Consider the following 24,569-nt stretch of genomic DNA (forward strand, 5'->3'; position numbering starts at 1 on the left):
CTTGGAAACCGACCCAGGGTATGTATGGGAAACGGGAAATACTTAAATTTAGTCAGAGCCGAAGCTCAAGAAAAAAAGCAAGACGGTGACTAGTAGAGCAGGCTTAAGTAACATCCTGGAAGACCTTAAATGTAGGAGTTTAGACTGGACCCTACAGGCAGTGGAGAATGACATGGACCAAACCGTACACTTCAGCAGCTCTACCCAGCAGCAACACTTACTTAGAGTAAAGTTGGGAAAGGAAAGGAAATTTTCTAGATAGAGAAATCTAGTCTATATGCTAAGAAAACAATTCAGGCAACAGATACTGAGGATAGTTCTGGCTACAAATTGCAGGATATTTCAAGCTCATAAACCCTTCCTCAAAAAAAGTAAACAAAAGTAGTTTAAAAAAAAGGAAACATTGGCTAGCTTCCACAATAAAGAAAAAAGGTATAGCTATGGTCTTATACCATAATTTAAAAAGGAATAGTTGAGAAAGAAAAAAAAGACTCTGGCAAGGCTCAGCCCAGCTTCCACCCCACTCTACCCCCAGAACACACTGGGCAGAGAAAATAAGCTAAGGAGGTCCTGAGAATGAACACTACTAGCACCCCTCATCCTTGAGAGAAGCAGACTAAGGGCATAAACGGGAATCCTAGAGAAAAGGAAAAAAACAAAACCAAACCTCTAGAATAAAAGCCTTCAGCCCCTCAGAGGACCCAGCAGGGGAAGAAGAGCCCCCAGGGCTGCCATTCCCCAGGCTCCCCACTTAACAGAGATGGGCACCCAGAGGCAACCCCATAGGAAATAGGACACAGCCCCAAGGGCTATTTAACAGAAACACTGCACTGGCCTGCAAGCTCCTTCTCCCCTCCCTCCAGGCTCCCACGAGGGACGAGAAACATCAGAAAAAGGTGGCAGGAGTGTTAGAGAGAATTAACCCACAACTTTTCAGAGAAACAGCAGGGCAACTCTGCAAACACACCCTAAGGAAAAGAAGATTCATCTCAGATGTCACACTACATAAGAACTTCATAAAACATAAATTCAAGAAAGCTAGAGTTCAAGGAATGGCTGATAAAATAGAGTGAGATGAAAGAAGAGATAAAAATATAAACTGAAGACCAAAACAAACCCATAATAGTGGTAATAAATAATAGGGAATAGACACAGCTAAAATTCAAGTGAGAGATTTTACAAGAATGACTTAGGATAATCACCATAAATACAGAGGAAAATTTAAAAAGGTCATGCAAAGGTAGAGAAAACCAAGGTGTGGTAGGCAATTACTGTAGGCAGCTTCTAAGGTGGCCTGGAAAGACCCCAGCCTCCTGGCACCCCCACCCTGTTTGAGTCCTGACCCACAGAAACTGAGAGATGATAAATGTGTGCTGTTTGGGGCCACTGAGTTTGGTGTAATTTGTGATGCAGCAAATAACATCAAGTGTTAATCCCATGTCAAAGTTCCAAGGACGACTGGCATCTTAGAGGTAGAGAATTCAAAAAAGGAAAAGAAAAAAAGATATTTTAAATGACAATTTAAGAAAAGTTCTCTGACATGAAGAATTGAATCTACAAAGCAGAAGGACACAGTATATTCCAGAAGGAACTGATACAGAGCAATAAATACCCGAGATGCCCAACTCAGGGGTAAAGAAAGAATTTTTCTACCATCCAAACACAAAAAGTCAAATCATCTATGGCAAGATGGTTGCAAGGTGGGGCGGGGACCAAAGTCAGGCTGGCCTCTGACTTCCCAGAGCAACATCCAATGTCATAAAACATGAATGCAATAGGTACAAAGTTCTGAGGGGAAAAACATGACCCGACAATTTTACACCCATCCTACATATCACACACGTATAAGGCAACAAGTAGTCATTTCCAAACATGACAGTAAGCATTCTAGAACCCAAAGATCCTTCTTAAATAAACTATGTGACAATGAAATCCAGCCCATCAAGCAATGGATCAAAACAAAGAAATACAACTAGGAGAAGATGTGGTGAGTACTGAATTCATAGTTATAGAGAAGAAGTATTATAAATTGAGACCATGTAAAAATACAACTTACAAAAACCAGGACCCTAAAAGTCAGGATGTGGAGGGAGTATAATAATATTTTCAATACTGTTCATAAATAGAATATGAAATTTAAAAAACACAATGACTCAAGTTTATTAATGGTTTTTATATAATCTTTTCTTAAGATCTGAGGCAAATTTGGAAGTAATACATTTTTTAACCCAGAAAATTTTACCTGAACTTCAGCAAATCTTTCAGTTTAGTTTTGCTAAATTCAACTTTTAAAAATCATGTATTTTATGTAATCCCTTCCATATATGTTCACAGAGAGATACCTGTATTTGTGAATGTTGACATTTAGGGTAATTTTGTGGAGGGGGTTTCATACTTTCTATATTCCTTACATTATATAAATTGAGAATTTATAATTTTTATTAAAAGAATGATGTTTTCTAAAAAACTAACAATCAGATGCAGGAGGAGGTAAATAATAAAAGTCTGAATTGGGGCAGAGCTATTGAAAACGATAAGTCTCATATATTGTTGGAAAGATTCCTGAACTGGGACTAGTTAACCTCAAAAGCTCCATCTAATGCTAAGTTTCTAAGATCACAGAATTTCCCTAAATAAAAAGCTTTGTTACATGGAAATCCCTGTTTTCTATTATATTAGGTCTAGACTTTTTTGCTAGGCTTTCAAGGAGCACCAAAACAGGGTCCTAAGCTAGTCTTATAATTAGGCTAATCTCTGGTCACTGTCCCAAAAAATGCTGCATTGTATTCAGCTTTCATGTTTTAACTCCTATTCGGGATACCTTCTAAATAGGTTATTTAGATGTTACCGGTTTATAGGCTATTTCTTCCCTAATAGTTAATAAGATAAACAAACGGAGTTTAGAAAGAAAAAAAAAAGCTATCTAAATCTAACCTAGCTTAAAAGTCTATTTGTTGCATAAAATTCTTCCTAAATTCTTGGAATTTAACTAAAATTTTCTTTCAGAATTCCTAGAGCATTCATACTTTCCCATATAAAAACTTAACTCTAAATTAATGTTGCTTTGTAAATTATATTAGTTAGCTAAAAAAAAAACACTTAAGCTAGAAGAATATAAAAATTAAGAATATTAGGTTAAATATAATCTGTTAAAATTTTTTTAAGAAATATTTTTAACTATTTAATTTAAAAAATTTTAAATAAATCTGATTCAAATAAATCTGATTTAAAAGTATGTTCTTAAACCTTTGATATTTCATATTAGGGTTTAAAAAGATAATTTTATGCATTTATATGGAATGCTATAGTTTACAAATTGTTTTAATGCTCATTTTAAAATTTACTTCCAAAAATAATTTTACAATGATAATTATCCACAAAACCGCTGAGTACATTCAAAAACTAGAAACTTTAAAAATCAGAAGTATTTTAAAAAAAACTATGTGGCAGTAAGAAACAATTCATGAAACTTCATAGATTTATCACAGAAACATATTTACCATAATCCTCTTTAACAACAAAAAACTACATCTGCACATAAGCAGCTAGAGCTCTCGTATTTGTTTTTCTCTCAACCATGACTAAAATGTTTGTATTCTTTGTTTTAATGTTCCAACATATTCGAATGGCAGCTGTAGTTCTGGATTTCCCCCTTAATAGTAATTATAAAATCTAAAATTATTTTTAACTGGCTCCTTGAATAAGACCTAAAACTTTGTTAATAAACACTTAATTCATTTACAGTAATGAGAAAGAGCAGGGTAAGTCAGTGTAAAGATGTATACAGTTTAACTATATTCTTAAGAACAGGATTTCCATATATTTCTACCACAAGATGGAGATAAAGTAGATATATTTACATATTTCAAAAATATATAATTTTTATTACATCATTTGATATCACTCAGCTTGTAATAAAGGCTGATCTTTAAGATAAATAGAAAGGTAAAAGTATTTCATGTGTGATCCGTTTCAATTACAGTTATTTCCAAAATAGTCTTTTGATTAAAGAGAAGAAAATATAAAGGCATATAATGTTTATACATTTCAGTTCATTTTACACAGGGAACTACCAGTATTAAGATGTTTTAAAAAATACACTGAAGGGCTTCCCTGGTGGCGCAGTGGTTGAGAGTCCGCCTGCTGATGCAGGGGACACAGGTTCGTGCCCCAGACCGGGAAGGTCCCATATGCCGCGGAGTGGCTAGGCCCGTGAGCCATGGCCGCTGAGCCTGCGCGTCCGGAGCCTGTGCTCCGCAACGGGAGAGGCCACAACAGTGAGAGGCCTGCGTACCAACAACAACAACAACAACAACAACAAAAAAACACTGAAGAAGATGATTCATATATCTATACCGCTGTTGTCCCATAAAACTTTCTGCAGTGGTGGTGATGATTAGTGTCTGGATTATACAATATGGCAGCCACAGTCCACATGTGGCTAGTGAGCATGTGAAGCGTGGGTAGTGTCACTAAGAAAACTGAAGTAGCTCCTGTGACTAGTGACTACTAAACTGGACAGCACAAATCTACACCACAGCCAATTTAATATTTTAATATATATCAAAATCCAATGAGTTTTCAGGTCTTAAAATAATTAACAGATAAAACCCGAACTTTAAAAATAATTACAAATTAATGATTAAAAAATAGGTTCTGACAGTAATCAAGGTTTTTCCATAACCATGAGAAAAAGAATGGAAAATCTCAATATAAGTACAGGGGTGAAAAATATATATTTAAAGGAGTAAAGTTTTATAGCACCTGTCAAAGGGAATCAAAGAGCATTATTAGAACATACATGCACACAAACACACAATACACACTAACGTTTTAAAAATATATCAATAACCATGTGAATTTTTATATTTGATATACAAATGTGCTGAAATATACAAAACATTTAAATATCTACACACAAAATAAACTTCATATTTACCATTTACTCAAGTCCAAGTTCAGTTAACATTTTCAATAATGGAAAAAAAAATTGCTCCATCTTTCTAAACAGTAAAGAGCCTAACTCTACAATTACACAGTAGAGCACTTTGTGCCAGAGACAGAGTCCGAAGAGAACTGGACCTCAAGCAATATAAAGCTGGGCACCATTTAGGCTGGAGACCCAGTCCACAAAGATGCCACTCAAATCTCATTATCACATCCTGAGAGAATAAAGATTCACAATTAAACCACTTCACTAGGGTCTGCACTGGGTCTGGGCAGAAGAGGGAAGGCAGCTGACCTAAAAGTGCTTAAGAGGTGACACTGAGGAGGCAAAGGAGCATCAGAAAAGAATTCGTGGATCAATCACCAAATAGTTCTTGAAAATACTTTAATGATTGGATTAGTCTGGCACACATGCTGACTTTAAAAGCAAACCAAAAAATCCCAAAAAGGATGTTTGATTAAACTGCCTGTAGGTTACAATACCAGGACATTCTCATTTTCACTAGTGAAGTCAGCTTGCTCTGACTAGTCACAGGACACAGAAAATGAACAGACTCCCCATTCAGCAGATGGACCCCTCCCCCAAAGATCTCATTACATATTTCAAAATGTGTTGTGTTAAAACTGAACCCCTAGAGGGCAACTCAGCTTCAATTTTTACTCCATAGTATACGTCAGTTCCTAACCAGCTTATAGATGCCATGACCTTGGAACTTTTCCTTTAAAACGAAAGGAAAATAGAAGAAAACTGAGATATTCCATCCACTACTGAAAAATATCATTACGGAATGCATTCTTTAACAGTGATAATTTGAAGATGAAGAATATGGTATATTTTTATTAGGCATATTCCCGAATAACCCCCATCATAAATGAATATTTGAATATTAACACTCTCAGTAGGAACCATGGAGCAGATAGGAAAGTCATACTTAACAAGTCTATTTAATATGAATGCTTTGCATAACTTTACATTCATTAAATGGCACGTTAAAATGTGTAGGGAAAAAGGTGAAGAATCCAATCTCAATAACAATTAACCCTATAAATTACCCAGTATAAACCACTATGTATAGGAAAACCAACGTTCCTTCAAGGTCAAAAACATGAAGAGGTTTGCTGGCTGCCCATCTAAACTGACTCTGCATTGTGAGGAAGAAGTGTTTATATTCAAATAGGCCCACTCAAAACACTGACGGAGCAAAAAAAGAGTCATTGTATCAATGGGAAAAGAATATTACCTACCAAGGACGCTAACTAACCTATACAACTCAACAATGATATATTGGACTCGGCCTCTTTTTAGTGAAACTCAGAAACTGGGCATATACAAGTCTAATATACATATATGACCAGAGTTAACAGAATGAGCTGAGAGTTTCCCTGGACGATATACAGGATTACAATAATAACGTAATAACTTGATAAGTCATATATGTGTGTTTTTTAATACAAATAAGATTTTTAAAGGACCAACTCTCATGCTTGTATATATACTCTATAATACATACTCGCTAACTAGAACAAAATTTTAACTCAATTTGTAGACAGGGTTTTTTTTAACATTTTTATTGGACTATAATTGCTTCACAATGGTGTGTTAATTTCTGCTTTATAACAAAGTGAATCAGTTATACATATACATATATCCATATATCTCCTTCCTCTTTCGTCTCCCTCCCACCCTACCTATCCCACCCTTCTACCTGGTCAAAAGCACCAAGCTGATCTCCCTGTGCTATGTAACTGCTTCCCACTAGCTATCTATTTTACATTTGGTAGTGTATATATGTCCATATATACACTACCACTCTCCTTGTCCCAGCTTACCCTTCCCCCTACCTGTGACCTCAAGTCCATTCTCTAGTAGGTCTGCATCTTTATTCCCGCCTTGCCCGTGGGTTCTTCATGACCTTTTTATTTTTAGATTCCATATATAGGTGTTGGCATACGTTATGTGTTTTTCTCTTTCTGACTTACTTCACTCTGTATGACAGACTCTAGGTCCGTCCACCGCACTACAAATAACTCAATTTCGTTTCTTTTTATGGCTGAGTAATATCCCATTGTATATATGTGCCACATCTTCTTTATCCATTCATCTGTTGATGGACACTTAGGTTGCTTCCATGTCCTAGCTATTGTAAAGAGCTGCAATGAACATTGTGCTACGTGACTCTTTTTGAATTATGGTTTTCTCAGGGTATATGCCCAGTAGTGGGATTGCTGGGTTGTATGGTAGTTCAATTTTTAGTTTTTTAAGGAACCTCCATACTGTTCTCCATACTGGCTGTATCAATTTACATTCCCACCAACAGTGCAAGAGGGTTCCCTTATTTCCACACCCTCTCCAGCATTTATTGTTTGTAGATTTTTTGATGATGCCCATTCTAACAGGTGTGAGGTGATACCGCATTCTACTTTTAATTTGCATTTCTCTAATGATTAATGACGTTCAGCATTGTTTCACGTGTTTGTTAGCAATCTGTATATATTGTTTGGAGAAATATCTATTTAGATCTTCTGCCCATTTTTGTATCGTGTTGCTTATTTTTTTGATATTGAGCTGCATGAGCTGCTTGTAAATTTTGGAGATTAATCCTCTGTCAGTTGCTTCATTTGCAAATATTTCCTCTCATACTGAGGGTTGTCTTTTCGTCTTCTTTATGGTTGCCTTTGCTGTGCAAAAGCTTTTAAGTTTCATTAGGTCCCATTTGTTTTTATTTCCATTTCTCTAGGAGCTGGGTCAAAAAGGATTTTGCTGTGATTTATGTCATAAGAGTGTTTTGCCTATGTTTTCCTCAAAGGGTTTGATAGTGTCTGGCCTCACATTTAGGTCTTTAACCCATTTTGAGTTTATTTTTGTGTATGGTGTTAGGGAGTATTCTATTTTCATTCTTTTACATATAGCTGTACAGTTTTCCCAGCACCACTTATTGAAGAGGCTGTCTTTTCTCCATTGCATATTTTTGCCTCTTTTATCAAAGATAAGGTGACCATATGTGTGTGGGTTTATCTCTGGGCTTTCTATCCTGTTCCATTGATCTATCTTTCTGTTTTTGTGCCAGTACCATACTGTCTTGATTACTGTAGCTTTGTAGTATAGTCTGAAGGCAGGGAGCCTGAATCCTCCAGCTCCACTTTTCTTTCTCAAGATTGCTTTGGCTATTCAGGGTCTTTTGTGTTTCCATACAAATAGTGAAATTTCTTGTTCTAGTTCTGTGAAAAATGCCAGTGGTAGTTTGATAGGGATTGCATTGAATCTGTAGATTGCTTTGGGTAGTAGAGTCATTTTCACAATGTTGATTCTTCCAATCCAAGAACATGGTATATCTCTCCATCTACCTGTATCATCTTTAATTTCTTTCATCAGTGTCTTATAATTTTCTGCATACAGGTCTTCTGTCTCCTTAGGTAGGTTTATTCCTAGGTATTTTATTCTTTTTGTTGCAATGGTAAATGGCAGTGTTTTCTTAATTTCACTTTCAAACTTTTCATCATTAGTGTATAGGAATGCCACAGATCTCTGTGTGTTCATTTTGTATCCTGCTACTTTACCAAATTCATCGATTAGCTCTAGCAGTCTTCTGGTAGCATCTTTAGGATTCTCTATGTATAGTATCATGTCATCTGGAAACAGTGACAGCTTTACTTCTTCTTTTCCAATTTGGATTCCTTTTATTTCCTTTTCTTCTCTGATTGCTGTGGCTAAAACCTCCAAAAAACTATGTTGAATAATAGTGGTGAGAGTGGACAACCTTGTCTTGCTCCTGATCTTAGTGGAAATGGTTTCATTTTTTCACCACTGAGGATGAGGCTGGCTGTGGGTTTGTCACATATGGCCTTTATTAGGTTGAAGTAAGTCCCCTCTATGCCTACATGCTGGAGAGTTTTTTTATCATATATGGGTGCTGAATTTTGTCGAAAGCTTTCTCTGCATCTATTGAGATGATCATATGGTTTTTCTCCTTCAATTTGTTAATATGGTGTATCAAATTGATTGTTTTGCATATACTGAAGAATCCTTGCATTCCTGGGATAAACCTCACCTGATCATATTGTATGATCCTTTTAATGTGCTGTTGGATTCTGTTTGCTAGTATTTTGTTGAGGATTTTTGCATCTATATTCATCAGTGATATTGGCCTGTAGTTTTCTTTTTTTGTGACATCTTTGGTTTTGGTATCAGGGTGATGGTGGCCTCGTAGAAGGAGTTTGGGAGTGTTCCTCCCTCTGCTATATTTTGGAAGAGTTTGAGAAGGATAGGTATTAGCTCTTCTCTAAGTGTTTGATTGAATTCGCCTGTGAAGCCATCTGGTCCTGGGCTTTTGTTTGTTGGAAGATTTTTAATCACAGTTTCAATTTCAGTGCTTGTGATTGGCCTGCTCATATTTTCTATTTCTTCCTGGTTCAGTCTTGGTAGGTTGTGCTTTTCTAAGAATTTGTCCATTTCTTCCAGGTTGTCCATTTTATTGACATAGAGTTGCTTGTAGTAATCTCTCATGATCCTTGGTATTTCTGCAGTGTCAGTTGTTACTTCTCATTTTACATTACTAATTCTATTGGTTTGTCTTCTCCCTTTTTTCCTTGATGAGTCTGGCTAATGGTTTATCAACTTTGTTTATCTTCTCAAAGAACCAGCTTTTAGTTTTATTGATCTTTGCTGTCATTTCCTTCATTTTTTTTCATTTATTTCTGATCTGATCTTGATTTCTTTCCTCCTGCTAACTTTGGGGTTTTTTTTTCTTCTTTCTCTAATTTCTTTAGGTATAAGGTTAGGTTGTTTATTTGAGATGTTTCCTATTTCTTAAGGTAGGATTGTATTGCTATAAACTTCCCCCTTAGAACTGCTTTTGCTGCATCCCATAGGTTTTGGGTCGTTGTGATTTCATTGTCATTTGTTTTTAGGTATTTTTTGATTTCCTCTTTGATTTCTTCAGAGATATCTTGGTTATTAAGTAGTGTACTGTTTAGCCTCCATGTGTCTGCATTTTTTACAGAGTTTTTCCTGTAATTGTTATCTAGTCTCATAGCATTGTGGTCAGAAAAGATCCTTGATATGATTTCCATCTTCTTAAATTTACCAAGGCTTAATTTGTGAACCAAGATATGATCTATCCTGGAGAATGTTCCATGAGAACTTGAGAATAAAGTGTATTCTGTTGTTTTTGGATGGTGTGTCCTATAAATATCAATTAAGTCCATCTTGTTTAATGTATCATTTAAAGCTTGTGTTTCCTTATTTATCTTCATTTTGGATGATGTGTCCATTGGTGAAAGTGGGGTGTTAAAGTCCCGTACTATGAGTGTGATACTGTCGATTTCTCCTTTTATGGCTATTAGAATTTGCCTTATGTATTGAGGTGCTCTTATGTTGGGTGCATAAATATTTACAACTGTTATATCTTTTTCTTGGATTGATCCCTTGATCATTATGTAGTGTCCTTCTTTGTCTCTTGTAATAGTCTTTGTTTTAATGTATATTTTGTTTGAATTGCTACTACAGCTTTCTTTTGATTTCCATTTGCACGGAGTATCTTTTTCCTTCCCCTCACTTTCAGTCTGTACGTGTTCCTAGGTCTGAAGTTGGTCTCTTGTAGACAGCATACATATGGGTCTTGTCTTTCTATCCGTTCAGCCAGTCTGTGTCTTTTGGTTGGAGCATGTAATCCATTTACATTTAAACTAATTATTGATATGTATATTCCTATTATCATTTTCTTAATTGTTTTGGGTTTGTTATTATAGATCTTTACCATCTCTTTTGTTTCCTGCCTAGAGAAGCTCCTTTAGCATTTGCTGTAAAGCTAGTTTGGTTGTCCTGAATTCTCTTAGCTTTTGCTTGTCTGTAAAGGTTTTAATTTCTCCATCAAATCTGAATGAGATCCTTGTTGGGTAGAGTTATCTTCGTTGTAGGTTTTTCTACTTCATCACTTTAAATATGTCCTGCCACTCCCTTCTGGCTTGTAGAGTTTCTGCTGAAAGATCAGCTGTTAACCTTATGGGGATTCCCTTGTATGTTATTTGTTGTTTTTCCCTTGCTGCTTTTAATATTTTTTCTTTGTATTTTATTTTTGATAGTTTGATTAATATGTGTCTTGGCATGTTTCTCCTTGGATTTATCCTGTATGGGACTCTCTGTGCTTCCTGGACTTGATTAAGTATTTCCTTTCCCATATTAGGGAAGTTTTCAACTATAAGCTCTTCAATATTTTCTCAGTCCCTTTTTCTCTTCTTCTTCTGGGACCCTTATAATTCAAATGTTGGTACGTTTAATATTGTCCCAGAAGTCTCTGAGACTGTCCTCAATTCTTTTCATTCTTTTTTCTTCTTTCTTCTGGTCATTTCTGTTTCTTGACCTCAATAGTGGTTACACAGATACGTTTACTCTGTCATAATTCATCAAGTTATGTACTTATAATTTGCACATACAGGACATATAAAAAGCTTATTTCAAGAAAGTAATGTTTTCATTTTGAAGAATATGAATAAAAAACTACACGTAGGAAAAGAAATAACCTATGATCCACCTTTTTCCTTCCCACATTTACAGGTATTATTGTTAATTTCTTTTTTTTTTTTTTTTTTGGCGGTACGTGGGCCTCTCACTGTTGTGGCCTCTCCCATTGCGGAGCACAGGCTCCGGACGTGCAGGCTCAGCGGCCATGGCTCACAGGCCTAGCCACTTCATGGCATGTGGGATCCTCCCAGACCGGGGCATGAACCCGTGTCCCCTGCATCGGCAGGCGGACTCTCAACCATTGCGCCACCAGGGAAGCCCCTTATTATTAAATTTTGAATGTATTTTTTTCTATATGAATCTATCATTTTGTTATAATTAGGATAATACTCGGTATACAATTTTATATCATGCTTTTTTAAACTCAGCATTATGAACGTGTTCAGATTTGTTAATGATCCTTCATAAAATCAACTAGTAATTACCACATAATAGTTTGAGTGTATTTTTCATATGATTAACAAGGTAATAAAAATCGGGAAGGCTTTCAATTTCACTAAAAACTAAACATCAGAAAGTATTGGTTTGTTTTTAATTGGGGTATAGTTGTTTCACAATGTTGTGTTAGTTTCTACCGTACAGCGAAGTGAATCAGCTATATGTATACATATATCCCCTCTTTTTCAGATTTCCTTCCCATTTAGGTCACCACAGAGCACTGAGTAGAGTTCCCTGTGTTATACAGCAGGTTCTTACTAGTTATCTATTTTATACATATTAGTGTACATATGTCAATCCCAATCTCCCAATTCATCCTGCCCCCCTTACCCGCTTGGTGTCCGTATGTTTGTTCTCTACATCTGCCTCGCAAACAGGTTCATCCGTACCATTTTTCTAGATTCCACATGTATGCGTTAATATATGATATTTGTTTTTCTCTCTTTGACTTACTTCACTCTATATGACAGTCTCTAGGTCCATCCACATCTCTACACCTGACCCAATTTCATTCCTTTTTATGGCTGAGTAATATTCCATTGTATATATGTACCACATCTTTATCCATTTATCTGTCGATGGGCATTTAGGTTGCTTCCATGACCTGGCTATATCATAAATAGTGCTGCGTGAACGCTGGGGTGCATGTCTCTTTTTGAATTATGGTTTTCTCTGGGTATGTAACCAGTAGTGGGATTGCTGGGTCATATGGTAATTCTATTTTTAGTTTTTTTAGGAACCTCCATACTGTTCTCCATAGTGGCTGTATCAATTTACATTCCCACCAACAGTGCAAGAGGATTCCTTTTCTCCACACCCTCTCCAGCATTTATTGTTTGTAGGTTTTTTGATAATGGCCATTCTGACCGGTGTGAGGTGATACCTCATTGTCATTTTGTAAATTATAAAAATAAACATTTAAGTTCAACATGTACCTCAAATTATTATGCTATGTGAGTATGACCACATTTTTAATGAGTGAATGGTCTACAGTGTATATATGTTAGGGCTACAGCCCCAAAAAGAGTGTTACAGAAAACAGCATTAGAGGTGTTCCCAGAAAATGAAGTGAATAATAAAAACTGCTTAAGCTCTTGGAAGAAAGTAACTTTTCAATCTAGGTGAAGGCAGGGATAAATAATACACAGCAAACAAGATCAGTAACTAAAAAGCAGTTAACTACAAATAAACTAGCACGTAGGCCAAAAGGACAAGTACTAGACAAAGCATATCATCACCTACCAAATCCACCACTCATGTCTGACACAGCACCAGTGTGCTGGGCAGCCACTTCCAACTCATCAGAGTCGGCACAGAGAAACGGTATTTGCTGCCTTTGACCACACGTCATTTGATACAAATGGCTAATTTAGCCTCTTCACTGTGGTGTGAGACCAGGTACCCAGCACCAGATACTGCAGCCAGCAGTACTGAAGGACAGTTTGATGAATTAACAAATCAGTATAATCATGATTTAATTCTGGAATGTAAGTGGACCAGGTAGAACCTTAAAACCAAGGAACAGGGGCTTCCCTGATGGTGCAGTGGTTGAGAGTCCGCCTGCCGATGCAGGGGACACGGGTTCGTGCCCCAGTCCAGGAAGATCCACATTCCGCAGAGCGGCTAGGCCCGTGAGCCATGGCCACTGAGCCTGCACGTCCGGAGCCTGTGCTCCGCAACGGGAGAGGCCACAACAGTGAGAGGCCCGCGTACCACAAAAAACAAACAAACAAACAAAAAAACCAAGGAACAAAAATGTCAGTCTTTATCACTGTCCAAATCGACATGTATCAAACGCACACCAAGAAAATTGACACTTACACAAAAATATTAGAAAAATACCAGAACCACCACAATTGGATAAACACTCGCCTCCTTTGTTTCCCTTGAAAAGAGTAACGAATTTTTACTACCGTCCAATACAGTGGCTTCAAACTTAGCCGTCTACCTGACACCTCAAAGTTCACGTCCAGAACTAGACTCCTGATCTATCGATCGTGAAAAACTAAAATAAAATAATAAAATTTCTCCACACACAGGCTTCCCCATCTCTGTTAACCACAACTCCATCCATTACTTGCTCAGGACAAGTAACAGGGAGTCGTCTTTTTCTCTCTTCACTCTGTCTTCAAAATACACCCTGGGTGCGCTCATTCTTACCATCTCCCCCATTACCACCCTTCCACTTCACCACCCTCTATCAGCTGGACCATCACAGTCACATCCCTAAACTGGCGTCCCTGGTCTGCCCTTGCCCCATCCCATCTACTCTTAATGCAGCGGCAAGTGATGCTAGCACATTGCAGATCAGACCCCGTCTCCTTCCACTGCTCTAAGCCATCACTAGCTTTCGTTTGGCTCCTCAGTGCCCACAAGACCCTGATTCTATCCACTGTCACCCTCCTGAATGCTCAATTCCAGCTCTCCTCCTCACTCATCCCACCCTAACCACAGGGACCTTCCTGGTGCTCCTCAAACATGCCAGCCGCATCCAGTGCCTCAGCATCTTTTCACATGCTACTCCTGTTCACATCATTCCTCCCAGAGATGCCACACATCTCACTCCTTCACCTCCTACAAGAATTCTGTTCAAATGTCACCGTCTTAGTGAGACCCATGCTGACCACCTACTAAAAACTGCAGCCCCTTCTAACACCACCACCCTCCCCACTGCCTTACCCAACTTTATTATTCTCCAGGTCACTTATATTTACTTATAATAACTTACAATATTTATCTCCCTCCTTCACTGAAATCTAAGGGCTATCATGGCAAATGTCTTTGTTTTATTTACTGTTCATATAATGGTGACTACTAAGTGGGAAATACTCAGTAAATGTTTTTGAATGACCACGTTCCATATAACCCTAAGGGTCCATTCAAGTACCTAAGAGAATCTGAAAATTCCGTTCCGGCTTTGTAAAAATATATTTTTAGTCATGTAATAATTGACCAACACTAAAACATATGCAAATAGTATTATCAAATGCTGACACTTTGGAGACAGCCAATGTAATAAAATATGATGCCAGAAAAACTTGTTTATGGGCCTCAGAACAAAATTTTTCTATTATATCTATTTAATTGAACAATACTGTGAAAATCTGAGTAAATCATAAGAAATCATTACTATTTAGAACTACTTCCTTATGTGATTTAGGATTTACTCTATATTTTGCATCCCTCAAAAAACTGAACCTCAAAAATTAACTGGGAGATACATACTAGGCAACAACTGTTATAACATCTGATTTCAAATTTGCTTCCTGAAAATAATTGTTTTCATGTACTGACTCTGTAAATGTAACAAAATCAGTAATTTGTAATACACAAAAAAATAGTGCTTTTATCTGTTTTAGACATTACAGTTTGAAACAAATTCTAGCCCCATCCCAAAAAGAACTGATTATTTTTTAAACAGTTCTAAACCTACCAATCTAGTGCATTCCAGGGTTCTGTACAAACCAAACTTCCCCTTTATTTTCCACAGACATACAAGATTTCTATAAGAATGTATTTAGTAAAAATATAACTATTTGTGTGTATTTTCAAGAAGTTTACCAGTCACAGGCTCTGATTAGAATCCCAATCACAACTCAAGGATCATCAGATAGCTTAAATGAAGTGTGATCTCATACTCAGGTTTTACATACAAGGACATGATACTGTTTAAAGATGACACTTAGTTTTGGATTAATTGCTCATAAGATGAAAGGATTTAAGTCTATTACAGAAAAATAACTGAAAGTCGAATAGCTAGGAAACTAGGAAAATAATACAAACTTGTTAATACTGATAGAAGTTATAACTCACATTTTTGTTAATAATATTTACTCATTTTAACAATATTTCTAAGTTTCAAGCCATGTAATTTTTTGGTTTTGTGTTCAAATGTAGACTTTTCACTCTTATACCTTCAGAGACGAGTTGCATAAATCAGTTGTTAAAAACACTAGATTCATCTGCTCTGACAATATTCCCTGCTAATTTAGTCAATTAAAAATTTAGATGAAAGTGGGGGGGGTGGGTGATGAACTGGGAAATTGGGATTGACATATATACACTAATATGTATAAAATGGATAACTAATAAGAACCTGCTGTATAAAATAAATAAATAAAATAAAATTCAAAAAAAAATTTAACTTAACTTCTAAAACTAAAACATACTGCACCTTTCTTTGTGAAAGAAGAACTAGCCATTTTATTCAAGAGGAGTACTAATGTCCAATTACAGATAATTTTATTACAAAATTGGCATTATTCAGAAACAAGACCAGTAAGTCAAGACAATCATTTAGTCCTACAACAGAAGTGTGAATTAATAAATGTAAGTGAGAACTACTAAGCCAATGAGCAATGACCATATCATATACTTTGCTCAGTTGTTTTAAAAATCATTCAGCTCTACTTGTGACTGACAGAGGTCTATTATTCATGATGCCACTGGCATGACATCAGGCCCAACAGACATACATAATAACTTTGATTGAACACATAATTATTTAATTAAGTATTATAAAGTTATTAAATACATAATAACTTTTACTGTGTCCATGTGCAGAAAAGAGTTACCATGGCAGGCCTGACACCACTCTCCTTCGAAAGGCCTGCTTACAAGGCTGGACCTTAGCTGGTGTCAGAACCTGGATTTGGGGAGCATTCCCACCATTCCCTAATTGATGAGAGCTACTCACTGTGCCTAAACTGGGTAAACCATGTGGTTTGTGTTCAACACCTGCTTTCCTTCTGGGAGTCTGGAATTTTGGTACATACTATGGAGAGGCTGCCACGTGACCGACTCCCAGTTAAGTCTGAGGACCGAGTCTCTAACGAGTTCCCCCGGAGACATTTCACACGTTGTCACAATTCAACCATGGTGGAATTAAGCTCACGCTGACTGACTCTACCAGGAGAGAACTCTAGGAAGCTTGCACCTGGTTTCCTCTGGACTTTGTCCCATGTGCCTCTTCCCTTTGCTGGTTTTGCTCTAATAAATCTTAGCCATCAGTATGACTATATGCTTAGTACTATGAGTCTTTGTAGGAAATCACCAAACTCAGGAGTGGTCTTGGGGACCCTGACACAGTCCAGTGTAGGTCCAAAGAAGAGGACTTGTGCCTTAAATCTCTTTATATTTCTTAGAATATATAACATACTCTTATACATAAAAGATGCTCATATTTTGTGATTTTATATATTATCCTCCTAACATATCCAAACCAGTCTAAAGATGTGCTGAATCTCTACTTCAATGTGACTTAACATTGGTGAACCAGTTAAATGGCAAAAATACATGTGATAATACACATACAATTCAAACAACAAATGAAAAGTTTTGGGCAGGTTCAAGTAACAGAGTTGGATAGAAGATTGATTACTTTGACCATTTACAGTCTGCAGCCCTCTAATTTGTTTTAATGATGTCTTGATAGTTCTCTGCCTGCAAATATCCTAAAGAAAACCCTGGGGCTTCCCTGGTGGCGCAGTGGTTGAGAGTCCACCTGCCGATGCAGGGGACATGGGTTCGTGCCCCGGTCTGGGAAGATCCCACATGCCGCGGAGCGGCTGGGCCTGTGAGCCATGGCCGCTGAGCCTGTGCTCCGCAACGGGAGAGGCCACAACAGTGAGAGGCCTGCGTACTGCCAAAAAAAAAAAAAAAAAGAATATCCTAAGCATTCTTAATTTGAATTTCTTTTTTTGTTAATTCATCCATCTTTGGAATTTAGCAAAATATAACATATTTCAGTTGTGAGTGACTGATAAAGACGGCAGGCATTTTATCAAGCTTCTGTGTTATTTAACAACAGTTCTGTGATGTGTCAAATAAACAATCCATGCTTCCTTATACTTTATACAATTCCTTTAGAACCAATCCTACCTATTGGCCAGCAGATCAAAAAGACTGTCACAGAAAACAGTGATACAAAAGAAACATTGAAATATGATAAAAGAAGGCCCAAGGGATGAAAGGAGTGAGTTGGAGAATATATCCAGGTTAAAGAAAGTTTCAGGCCACCCCTGATGTCAAAGTACTTTTCTGGTCTTGATCTGTCATAACAAAAAGAAAAAAAGGTTCTTACCATTTTTAAGGCAAACTTCTTTACTCAGCATAGAGATGTTATATCAAATGCCAATTATGCATTTCAAAAAAGCAAAGAAATACAATGAATTTTTATAAAACACAGCAATTCAGTGACTCTTTTTCTTATAAAGCCTCTATTTCCAGAAAAAAAAACTTTATAGCACTAGAATGCATACTTTATCATTATGTATGACCAACAATATTTTTTAAAATATTACTAACATAGAAAATATAAATCATTAAATTAGTGAAGAGTCAAACGCATGGGAAAAGTCAGAGTGGGAAGTAGCCTCCAGAGGTCATCAAACCATCCTCCTAAAACACCACACATTGGTAAGTCCCTGATTCAAGAAAAAGCAATGATTCCACCATCACACTTGATGGAAGGGGACTTCTGTTTTGGCTTTTGGGAGGTGGGGAGACTGAGGGGAGTAAGGCAGAGACTGGCCATTCTAGAATTTTTCTTCCGTTCCATTCCCAGTGTATTCAGCATTCATTGTGTTACTTCGGTCGTTTATTTTAGTGGCTCTACTCACTGCCACTAATGGCAAAAGAAGAACATTATGAAGTTTTCTATTTAAATCATTGTTCAATTGCCTTTCCTTTGATGTATGCTTTACCAACAGAGTTTATAATCTTGTGAAAGTTTATGTAGTACTGAGATCCAGATTCTCAATTCTGTATCTAATCCCCAAGTCAAGCCATCTTTACTCATCAAATCAAAACTAAGTTATAAAGGAAAAAGTGATGAGCATTATTTTTCTCTTCAAAAGGAAACAAAAAAATCTATTTTATAAAGACAAAGATAAGTTGACACCAGTTTAATACAAACACTGCTTAACTGTCACCCAAAAGCTGAGATTTTCTTGTTTCAGGTTATAATTTTCATTAGATGGAAATGGCAAAGTTACCATGACTTCATAAAAATTAACTGTAGAATTAGAATCATGTAATTATAGATAAAAGTTAAATTTTAGAAGTATCAGGGGCTATAACAATGAAACATTCTAAACATTATCCACTACTTAAGACAAATTTTAAGTGTGTTTAAACAGAAGGTGAAATGTGCAATGCAGACTAAATCAGTGTAGAGTAAAACCCAATAGTGTACATATAGATAATGAAGGGATCAGAGAAGCTGGTTAAAACTTATAATGAAGAGAGAACTAGTAAGAATATAGCAACCTGGCTGAAATTGATATTCATTAGGGTACTCTTCACATCAATAGGGAGCATTTGGATGCTGTGGTCTTTATCAGTGTCCCAGCTGGTAATGGTTGAAGGTTAATGCCTTACCCCATTCTGTTCAATTTTCTATCCTAATTAGCCCTCCAAATCTATAGCTGTGAGCACCAAGTGTCTGTGCTCAAAAGAAACTAATTAATGCTAGCAAATTAGATCAAGTCCAAAGAACCAACAGCCAAACTCTTAGTTAAATGCTCCTTGTTAATAGGAAGTGTAGCTGTCAATAACTGCTGTTGGTGACTATAATGAGGCATCTTTTTTTTCATTGAAAGTGATTTCATTTCTCTTTGTCACTGGAAAAGCTGTTCCATTCCCTTCACAAACCTAAGTTGCTGGCAGCCTGACCCAATTCTTATGATCAGCCAGGTTGAAATGACATGGAAAAAAAAAAAAAAAAAAAAGAAAAGCTTTCCTACATAATCATGTTTCAGGCATTTAGCAGAAAATCAGATCACTTATTAGAATTCCTATATCTTTACTCAAGAACTGCACAATTAGGATGCATAATGATTTTATGTAAAATCCTGTAATTATTTAATAAAACAAAGGCTATAAATAATAAATAAACCACAATGGAAGTGTTCTGATTCTAAATTCCATCTTATTGTTCAGTTTAAATGTAGCTGTTCTGCTCCCACTTGAGCAATGCCAGTTTATCTTCTCTCCTAGTTCACATGGTTAAACGGGAAGATAATACTTTTATAAAATAATCAATTTTAGATTCTAAAACACTGTTTTGGACCATATGGCCTGACAAAAAATCAATATATGATTATCTATAAAAATTCAAATACTCAAAGATCATTTGTTATAACGTGTTCTAGTAGGGACAAATGCATTGAAATAACTCAAATGGATCTCAAATTTTAAGATGCTTTCAGTCTTCAGAAGATTTTAAGTATGGTATAAAAAAAAAAAGCCAACATCCTAAGTAACTTAAGTTTTGATAAAGAAGCAAAAACTAAACATTTTCTTTTCTGTACCATTACAAGTAACAGGTGTGTAACACAAATATTTTAAAGTTATACTATATTTCTTTCATTTCAAAGACCAAAAACAAAGTTTCATTGTCTAAGAGCAAAGCAAGGGTAGTTCTGAAACCCAAACTCGACCATTTCACATTTTCATCTGAATCATGTAAGAAGTCTATAATTGAGTTATCTAGCTTTCTTTCATTCTAGATATCAGAATAACGTGTTACAAAACCCTATAATTTTGTTATCCATTTTTAAGTTTTATCCTCCCTCACTTGAATCAGGATATTTTTTTTAAAGTCCTATGAGGCAGGTGGAGGGTTACCTCTTGAGACCATCAGCATGACTGACACCCGCTGACGCCAGGTGTGCAGTGAACCCTACCCGCAGGTGCCAATGGAGTAACTTCTGACATCTAGGGGTGGGGGAAAGGAAGGTGCTCTGATTATACAACTAATTCATAATGAAAGCAAGACCATCAAATGATACTAATAAATTACTGATAACTTGTTAATAATTTACAGATGGATTTAATTCAAACCTAATTTATAGGTGGATCTAAAATGGGAATAGCTCATAATAAATCATTTAAGAAATGACCATCACACAATGTCAGTTCTGAGGAACTATTCTTTTATTGCCTTTGTCCATCAGTCCCAGAGGTCATTCTCTAAGGAGATAGGATCTAAGGGACAGAAATGTGCCTAGCACCTAAATGTTATTGACACAGTCCCCAAACTACAGCTGACACAGCCTGGCTTCCTGCAGAGAAACTTGCAGGGCACTGCAGCCCATCAGCCCCACTAAGCATTACTGTGGTCCCTCAACGAAGGCTACAGGGCTGCCAGGAAAACAGTCCATGTCAGCACAATTTTACCACTGTTTCTTTGCCGTGGACATTCCAAGAGGAAGATTTTTATTAAAAGACATTTCTACTATAATACTGCTATCTGCTTTTCTAATTACCCATCATTTATGGCCTCATTTTTCATCTTCTATGCCTTTGTTTATATTCTTCACTATAATATTACATATTAATCAACATATCTCTAGATTTATAGAATACAGGCATATTTTATATTAAAAAACATTTTTCAAAGAATATGTGCATATGTGGGTGTCTAGTGCATGCATTTACATAAATATCTGCTGCTCAGAAATGTAGAATATAGAGAAATTTTAAAAAAGACTTGTAAGTACTACTGGGATTCCATTAACAATTCAGTAATAGACAACAACACCAAAGAAAATCATCTTAGACTATATTCCTATATGAATATGTTGATAGAGGGAAAACAGGCACACATTACATTTGATGCTTCTTCTTTCCCTATCAGAATCACCAGAATAACTTGTTTCTCCAAAATATGAATACAAGTTTTTCTCTATATATAACTGTACACCTGGGAAAAAATGCTTTTTACTAGGAATCTGGGAGAATATTTTTAAATTGTAAATGAATTGAACACTGCCTGGAAGTTCTGAAAGCTGAAATACTGGTATCTGAGTGAAAGGGTAAGAAGCAATTCATACATATTAATTCACTGACTACTTGATTCCAAGGCTAAGGATTAAATTCAGATCATATTATAAAAAACGTATTTGATCTTCATATGAATATTTGAATCTTACCTTGAACTTGTTCAAAACATCTCTCTCGGGCCTTTTCTCTCATTATTTTGGGGATCAAAACATCTTTTTCGACATGTCTGAGATGCTGCTCTGGGAAAAAAAAAGATCTTCCTTTAATATAGTAAAGTCTCAGGTAAATCACCAGTTTAGGGGAAAAATAAGCACTCTGGTCTACTTAAACTAAAAGCCTATGCAAATATATTAAAAAGTGACTCTTCTATGACCTCATGAAATTGTGATTCTTTAGTCGCTGAAAATCATTCTAAATATTGTTTTATATACAAAAGAAAAAAATGTGAGAGTGTAGGCAACATCTTTCTAAAACACTCTGCAAACTACGTTGCAACACTTTTATTTGATAACACATTCCATGTAGTCTTGGCAAAATTAAAGTCATAAAGTGTTATAATTTTTTAATTCATATAATCCACAAAAAGAGGATTTTTAGCAATACAGTACTGAGATCCAAGGATAGATGAAGAGATCCAAGATTAAGAGACATGTGAGTAGTTTCTCTACCCAGTAACAAGAGTAGCTTAAGAAAGAGCTGGCAGAAGAAGAAAAAGTGGAACTCGTGTGCATAGAAAAACAAACTACAGGAGGTTTCTGTGCACTTTAAATAGAACTACCTCAGTTAGACTAAAACAGCAGCCGGAGCACCTGCTCCAAACTCCCACCTGCTCCTCAAATTCCTAGAGAACCCTGAAATCCAAAGGGGTAAGTATCCTCCAAATGATCAGGAATTCTGAAAGGCAAAAGGCAGATGAGATCAGATTAAAGGAGGCAATCTTATCCCCAGAGTTTTTTCCCAGGAAAAAACTGATACCAAAAGTAGGAAGCATGCTCCACGCTCTGAAGCAGCAGAAACGGGGAGAAGGAGACATCCCTAGAGGAAACCAAAGCATTAGTGGTCGAAATACCACAGCAGGAGCCAAAGGAGGTCACTCTTCTGCTGCCTTCAGACCACAGGTAAAATAAGTAAATACAGGCACTTATCTCCAAAACATCAGAAAGTCTCTCAGTATCTACCTAGTGACACTTAAGACCAGGAACCCCTAAACTTTTTCTGGTTCCCAACATCCTCTGGATGCAGCTATGAAGTGATACAGTATTTGTAGAGAGGGTAAGAGGGCATCTCAAAAAGCAAACAAAATCAGCAACAACCAAACAGCCAAGAATCTCCTAAATTTGTTGAAGGACAACACAGTGAAAAGGAGAACCCAACTGTAATTAAGCAAGAAGTAAACAACTCCTAAGAGGGTGAAAAGAGTAAAGAAAATAAGATTTTCAAATAAATATAATATACTGAAGCAAATAAAAGACATAAGTCCTCAGAAAGAAACAAATCATAGGTCACCTAAACGCACTTTGATGAAATATCTGAAGTTCAAAAATCCTAAAAGCTTCAAAAGGGAAAAAAAAAAATCACCACACAGAGGAACAAGGACCAGATTTACATCATGTTTCATGGGCAAGATGTGGATGCAAGAAGATAATGATGAAATAACATCAAAGTTCTGAGAAAGAATTACTTTATATCCAAGAATTCCAGAGCCAATTAAGAGTGAAATTAAAGATATTTTCAGATATGTAGGAACTGAAAAGTTTATCTCTTTCAACCCCACTGAAAAAGAAGTGATCTTTATCACAGTGCGACAAACCAAGCCACTAATCCAATGTGGTGATGGAAAACAAGAACTCTTCTGTATGCACAGGGAGCCCATGGGCAGGAGTTCAGGCAGGTAGAGCAGAAGTGACTCTTCTCTGCTTCTGTGTCTGGGGCCTATCTGGGAAGACTCCAGCCACAGGCTCTGACTTCAATAGCTGCAAAAGCTGGGGCTGGAGGATTTACTGGCAAGAAGACTTCTTTCTTCACATATTTATCTGATATGCGGACTGGAAAGGCCAAATCACCTACACAGGGTTCAGCAGGTAGGTGGCCTTTTCTGAGCCTGTTGTGGAAGCCATGCAGCCTTGTTCCTGCTACCTTACGTTGATTTCAAGTCACTGGGCTCAGCCTACACTCCAGTGGAGGGAGAGGGCCACATCACACGGAGCCTGAGGGAGGGAAGATACTGTTGTAACCTTCTTTGTAAAATAAAATCTGCCACAAGAAGTAATAGAGAATATATTCTGATCAAATAAAATTAATCCATGATAAATATATAAGGCATATTAGAAAACATACATTTAAATTTACATGTTAAAACCGTAGAGTACTTGAACAACATCATCAACTAACTTGACCTAATGTTTATAGAATACTCCACTCAATAACAGCTGAATATTTACCAAGATAAACTATAGTCTGGGCTATGAAACAAATCTTAATAAGTGTAAAAGAATTCAAATTATACAAAGTATGTTCCCTGACACCAGTGTATTTAAAGTAGAAATCAGTAAAAAAAAGGATCTCTTGATAATCTTCAAACATTTGGACACTAAATAACACACTTTAAAATAACCCATGGGTCTAGGAAGAAATGAAAAGGGAAATTAGAAAGTATTTTGAAATGAAAGAAAATATAACGTATCAAAATTTGTGTGATGCAGCTAAAACAGTACTGATAGAAAAATTTATAGCACTATAAGTTTACATTGGAAAAAAAGGATGGTCTTAAATCAATGACTTAATCTTCCACCTTGAGAAATTAGAAAAAGAATAAAGAAACACAAAGCAAAGAAAAGAAATAATGAAGACCTAAGCATAAATCAATGAAATAGAAACC

The 24,569-nt window shown here is 36.4% G+C and overlaps 1 protein-coding gene across 3 annotated transcripts in view; it reads right to left on the minus strand.

The window, feature by feature from the left end:
* The window catches only part of CMC1 (C-X9-C motif containing 1), a 123,119-nt gene that overhangs the window by 27,106 nt on the left and 71,444 nt on the right, over window positions 1–24,569 (minus strand). For all 3 annotated transcript variants that reach the window (XM_081246104.1, XM_081246102.1, XM_081246103.1), the window contains exon 2: window positions 21,841–21,930. In XM_081246104.1, coding sequence (XP_081102230.1) covers window positions 21,841–21,930 — 90 coding nt within the window. The remainder of the gene's footprint in view (window positions 1–21,840; window positions 21,931–24,569) is intronic.

The sequence above is a fragment of the Mesoplodon bidens genome (assembly GCF_964165515.1).
Source record: "Mesoplodon bidens genome assembly, chromosome: 10".
Taxonomy (NCBI): domain Eukaryota; kingdom Metazoa; phylum Chordata; class Mammalia; order Artiodactyla; family Ziphiidae; genus Mesoplodon; species Mesoplodon bidens.